The sequence below is a fragment of the Bufo gargarizans genome, chromosome 3 (genome assembly GCF_014858855.1).
Source record: "Bufo gargarizans isolate SCDJY-AF-19 chromosome 3, ASM1485885v1, whole genome shotgun sequence".
In the NCBI taxonomy this organism is placed as follows: Eukaryota; Metazoa; Chordata; class Amphibia; order Anura; family Bufonidae; genus Bufo; species Bufo gargarizans.
Genome location: NC_058082.1, coordinates 494,739,938 through 494,745,937, shown reverse-complemented (window position 1 = coordinate 494,745,937; position 6,000 = coordinate 494,739,938). Strand labels below are relative to the sequence as shown.

The 6,000-nt window shown below is 47.7% G+C and overlaps 1 protein-coding gene across 2 annotated transcripts in view; it reads left to right on the top strand.

Moving 5' to 3' along the window:
- The first annotated feature begins 890 nt into the window (after nucleotides 1-890).
- Nucleotides 891-6,000, top strand: part of SGSM2 (small G protein signaling modulator 2) — a 393,993-nt gene continuing 388,883 nt past the window's right edge. For both annotated transcript variants that reach the window (XM_044286961.1, XM_044286963.1), the window contains exon 1: nucleotides 891-1,052. In XM_044286961.1, the coding sequence (XP_044142896.1) occupies nucleotides 996-1,052 (57 nt within the window). In that variant the 5' untranslated portion in view covers nucleotides 891-995. The remainder of the gene's footprint in view (nucleotides 1,053-6,000) is intronic.

Here is a 6,000-nt window from a genome sequence, read left to right as displayed (position 1 = left end):
ACAGCTCCCAGTAAATGCTGGTAATGAGTTTTTATCCGTATATTGCGCTATAGACCTGTATTACTATAATCGTTATCACTCATTATGGATTTCCAATTTACCCGTAAGAAAATGTTGGTTCTCAATTTACCCGTAAGAAAATGTTGGTTCTCTGTGATTTTTATGGGATAAATTGTACAGAAAAAAGAAAAAATCCTGGTTGGCAACCCTGGACAGTCGGCCAATCCTGAGGGTTTTGGCAACCATTCATCAGATATGTAATGATAACTGGAGTCCGCTTGTTGTGAGGATTGCTGGGGGGTCTCAGAGATTGTGGACCCCCACCTGCCTAATATTACGGCATGCGGTAGTTATACCCCACAACATTACAGTATGTGAGTACCCCTTTCAGAAGTGTTCAACCCTCCATTGTGACAGGAAAAGCAGAGACTTCCCTGCCCCCCATGATCACTCCACACATCTCCTCACAGCTGAGACCCTCCACACTGACAGACACGGGGGCCACTGCTCGCTAGAAGCTCTTCTCTCATAAGGTTTATACTTTAATAGCCCTAATTCTTAATTTATTACACGACCTCCAAGACCCGCACATGTACACTGAGGTAAACGTGTGAGAGGCTAGCCATGACTCCATTATCACAAGACTCCCCAGTGAGGTGAGGATGTCTCGCCTCACAATGGGTATCCCTCCCGCCTTCTTTATTGGCTGGGTTGTCATGGAAACCCCAGAGACGCGGTCACTCCTCAGAGTCATAGCAGCCTGTGCACGGGGGCGGGGCTTAGAGAGAAGGGAAGGAGGGGTTGCCGACCTCCTGACGTCACGGCCAGCTCTGGAGAATGACAGCATCAGCAGCAGTAGGGGGAGCATCAGTGTGAGGAGCTCAGCATCACCCGCGGCTCGGGGCGCCCTCAAATCCGTCCTGCTGGGTGACAACCGAGGCTGCTGAGGATAAAGCATCACCCCCCATCACTGACCTCCCACCTGTTCCTGCACCATGAGCTGCTCCGATGACAGCACCAAAGAGAAGCTGCTATGGAACGTCAAGAAAGAGGTACATTGTGGACACACGTGTGCGCAGGCTCGGACTGGCCCACAGGGGTACAGGTGAATGTCCCGGTGGGCCCCTAGTCTCCCTGCACAAGTGGCACATAGCACAGCAGACCTCCTGCACTGCATGCATATAGTCAGTGCACAGCTCCTCAGCCCATCTCCATAGAAGACACCTGATAGATTATCAAAGAAACTCCTCAGTTTATTATTATAGACACGATCAGCGCTGAGATGACTTCTGCCACTATCCTCTTCTCCGTACGGTGGGCCCTAGACGCCCCAGTCCGACACTGCGCGTGCGGCTGCACATACATGACACATGCACTTTACAGGCTGCTGCAGAGTTAGTTGTTTGCACAGGGATCATACACGTGTCCGAGGCTGTCTGCCCTGTCACAGCTCCCGTGTCTGCCCAGGACATGGATGTGCGGCACTCCGACTGCCGGCCGTCCATGACACTTACAGTACGGTAAGTGTCCATGGCCATCGGAGCAAATAAGAGGCACCTGATGTGTGGTGAAGGACCCGTCCTGTCCGCTGGGGGGAATCTCAGGTTAAAGTGGGACATGTGTCCTGAGAAATAATGGAAGACCTGTAGCTTCTTGATGTTATAGAGTGATTCTTGTAAATTATAGGGCAGGTCTTCAAGTGTGAACGGTTTTTAAAGAAGGAGCCTTCTGGATGATCTTTGCAGTCTTGGTGGTCATGCTGTTTTATTATTGATATATATATATATATATATATATACTGTTTTACTGTACATATATACTGTGTTATGATATATATATACTGTAAACGTATAACGTTTTATGATATATACTGTACATGTATACTGTTTTCTGATAGATATATACATACACTGTACATATACTGTGTTATATATATACTGTAACTATATACTGTTTTACTGTAAATATATACTGTTTTATTATATATATACTGTATATTCGCACACTAGCAACATTGGTCAAGATTTACTCTAAGCTAAATGCCTAAACCCCGATGTACGTGCCGCGCACCTGTTCTGCCTCACTAGGCTTCTGAAAAGGGTTATGGCTCAGAAGTCATGAACTCCTCCCTTTCATTCAATGGGGAATTCCCATTTCAGCCACTGATGGCACAGCTCTACGAGATATGCCATCAATGTCCGATTAATATCAATATCAGAACGGGGCCCTTGCAGTGAAGGAGACCACACCGCGCATGCGCAGCAGGCTCTCCATTCATCGCTGTGGGAGTTCTGAAAATAGACAAACCAGCGTACTCGTCTGTTTTCGGAAGCCCCACAGCAGTGAATGGAGAGTGCACTGCGCAAGCACGGCCACCCTCTGTTCTCTGCAGCGATAGTCCTGGGTGTTCTTCTTCACTTCGGGGGGCCCCATTCTGGAGATAGCAGGTGGGACCCACATCTATTTGACATTGATAGCATATCCTAGAGCAGGGATCAGCATCCTCCGACACTCCAGCTGTTCTGAAACAGCAACTCCCAGAGTGCTCCATTCACTTCTGTGTGAGTTAGAACAGCCATGTTTGCATGCTGGGAGTTGTAGTTTTACAGCAGCTGGGATGCCGAAGGTTGCCGATCCCTGTCCTAGAGATATGCCATCAATGTCTGAGATGGTCCAACCCCTTGAATGGCATGTGCCATTAGTTTTCCACAAAATACTGGTGTAAAGTTAGCCAGATTTATCATTGTGCGCCACTGTGAGAAGTTTGTAGTCCAATTTTACTCTGTTTAAATTTAGGACATTAAAGGGATTGTCTGGGCTACAGATATTGATGGCCTGTTCTCAGGATAGGTCATCAATATTAGATTGATGGGGGTCCCAAACCATACAGTGTATGGAGGCTCAGGACACGGTGTAGTGTCCGGCACAGGCGCTTTGCACCTCCAGCTGTACTACCCCAGCACACCCACTACACAGTGTATGGCGCCTTCTGTTTCCACCCCATAAACTGGAGAGTTTTGGTGGGGGTCAGTGGGGTACCGGGTATCAGTGGGGGGACCCCTCCACTCATCTGAAATTGATGACGTATCTTGTAACCCAGACACCCCCTTTAATAATTAAAACTTCTCCATTATCTTTACAGATAGGACTGAGTCTAAAGGGTTTTACCGTAATAGAATTTAAAGAGGACCCGTCACCTCTCCTTTCAGGTCTGTCTTAGTATTAAAGGGGGTTTTCCGTTTCTGTATTAATGGCCTCTCCTCAGCGTAGGTAATCAATATCAGATCGGCAGGGGTCCCACTCTCGGCACCCCCGCCGATCAGCTGTTTGGTCAGCTCCTTGCAGCTTACCAAGCACAGCGCCGTCCATTGGATAGTGTCTGTGCTTGGTATTGCAGTTCAGCCCCATTCACTTGAATGCGCAGGTGAACACGATCTCTTCCACCAGCTGATCGTCGGGGGGTGCCAGGAGTCAGACCCCCACCTGACCTATCCTGAGGATATGTCATCAATCTCAGAATCTTGAAAAACCTCTTTATTTGTAATTTGCCAAGAAAACAGCTCTGTTATTCCTCTGTTATTCCTTCTACCTATGAGTAGATTGACAACTGGGTGTTAGGGTCCATTCAGACGTCCGTAGGGCATTGCGGATCCACAATACACCCGGCCGGCACCCCATAGAACTGCCAATTCTTGTCCGCAATGGCCGACAAGAACAGGACCTGTTTTATTTTTTTCCGGAGCCGCGGACCGGAAGATCTGGGCGCTCTCCGGAAATGCGGATGTGAACAGCACATAGTGTGCTCTCCGCATCCATTCCGTCCTCATAGAGAATGAATGGGTCCGCACCCGTTCCGCAATTTGCGGAATGGATGCGGACCCATTATACGGAAGTGTGAATGGAGCCTTATGAGTAGAAGGGGTGCCTCTTGCACAGCCTTACACCCAGGTCTGACAGTGTCACGCTGTGTAGGGGACACACGCCATTTGACAAGGGGACAGTAACATCCAGTTTTTATTGACTTAGTAATGTACATTATTGTTATTTCAAGGGAAATGCCAAACATTTCCTATAATAGACATGTCAAGAAAAGTGACGGCTTCTTGTTAGTAGCATGTCCGTCAGAAATGTCACTGGTCGAGGTCCCAGCCTTCTTTCGAGAACCATGTCCTCCAGTGACTTCAGTGACATCTCCTGTGATAGCGGAGTCACTGATCTATGTTCGGTGTTTCCTTTACTTCATTGATTTCCAGTGAAATAGTGCTGCTTGATCAGTGTCAGGGCCCATTCATTACAGACTCGCTGATCGCCTTCTACGTGGACTGTACCACATAAAGAACAGAAAAGCCCTAAAAAACGGCAGTGCCTGATCTATCAAATGATGGGCCCCAACGGGGCCCAAGGAACCCCTTAATGGGGTACATCAGGATTCCGTTATGCAGTCCGTCATTTAACTGGGAAAAATCGGGTGGCATGCTCTGCTACATTTCCCAGCAAGCCTGATAGAATCTGCAGTGGAGGCTCCTAACGGAGGTGTGAACACAGTAATGTTTTTGTGCTTCGCTGGTTTTGGAAGTTTTTTGGAAGCGATTACGTTCTCATTAACACTTTCTGCAATGCCCAGGCTGTGGGCTCAGTTGGCCAGTCTGTCTCAGAAGTGTGGTCTGCGCCTGAGGCAATTAACCCTTTCCACAAGCAGTAAAGTCTATTGCTTTAAACGGACTTTAAAATACTTGGATTGAGGCATGTCACACCCTACTATACAAGCCAAGCCGGGAGGGGGGGCGCACCAGCCTTCCTTCCGACAACCTATCTTCTTCTCATATATCATCTTTTGGGACTTACAGTGCACCAATATCACATCAGTAAACACTTCAAAGTGGTGAACCTTAGTATTCACCGTTTAAGGGTACTTTCACACTAGCGGTAGAAGAATCTTGCCAGATCCGGAAATCCGTATGCAAACGGATATCTTTTTTTTTCCGGATACGGATCCGTTAGCATTTTGCATTGAAGTACCGGATCCGTCTTTCTGGTATCATCTGGAATAACGGATCCGCTATAAAAAAAATTCAAACCTCGAAAGAACTGCGTATGCGCAGACTGGTAAACCAGATCCGGCGATGAGGCAATTTCTGTAACACTTGGTACTGGAGCCGGAATTAATACATTTCAATGGAAATTAATGCCAGATCCAGCAAGTGCGGTAGTGTTTCGGGATTTTGGCTGGAAAAAATGCAGCAGCATGCTGCGGTATTTTGTCCAGTCAGACACCGCACAAGGGACGGAATGGAAGACATCGTGATGCATACTGAACGGATTGCTTTTCATTCAGAATGTATTGGGACAAAACTGATGCGTTTTTTTCCGGTACTGAGACCCTTTACTGGATTTCAATACCGGAAAAGAATAACGCAAGTGTGAAAGTACCCTAACAGTTAATTACAATATTAACCCTTTAGCAGTGATCCTCCGGGTCACTGCCCATCGAGTGACTGTGATGACTTGTAGGCAAAGAGACAGGGTCACCAGGGCAGAAAATTCGGAGGCGCGGGCTGGACAGTAGGCTACTGCTATAAACAAATATATATTGATGCATTTTTAGGGATTTGTGAATGGGGGTAAGGTAATATTTGCATGTAGCCTTACATCGGGTCTTCAGATAAATTTTACTGGTGGGCACTAGGTACCCCAGTCTGACGCTGACGGTTAGGCCCCTTTCACATGGGCGAGATTTCCGCGTGGGTGCAATGCGGGAGGTGAACGCATTATACCCGCACTCAATCTGGACCCATTCATTTCTATGGGGCTGTGCACATGAGCGGTGATTTTCACGCATCACTTGTGCGTTGCCTGAAAATCGCAGCATGCTCTATTTTGTGCGTTTTTCACGCAACGCAGGCCCCATAGAAGTGAATGGGGCTGCGTGAAAATCGCAAGCATCCGCAAGCAAGTGCGGATGCGGTGCGATTTTTACGCACGGTTGCTAGGAGACGATGG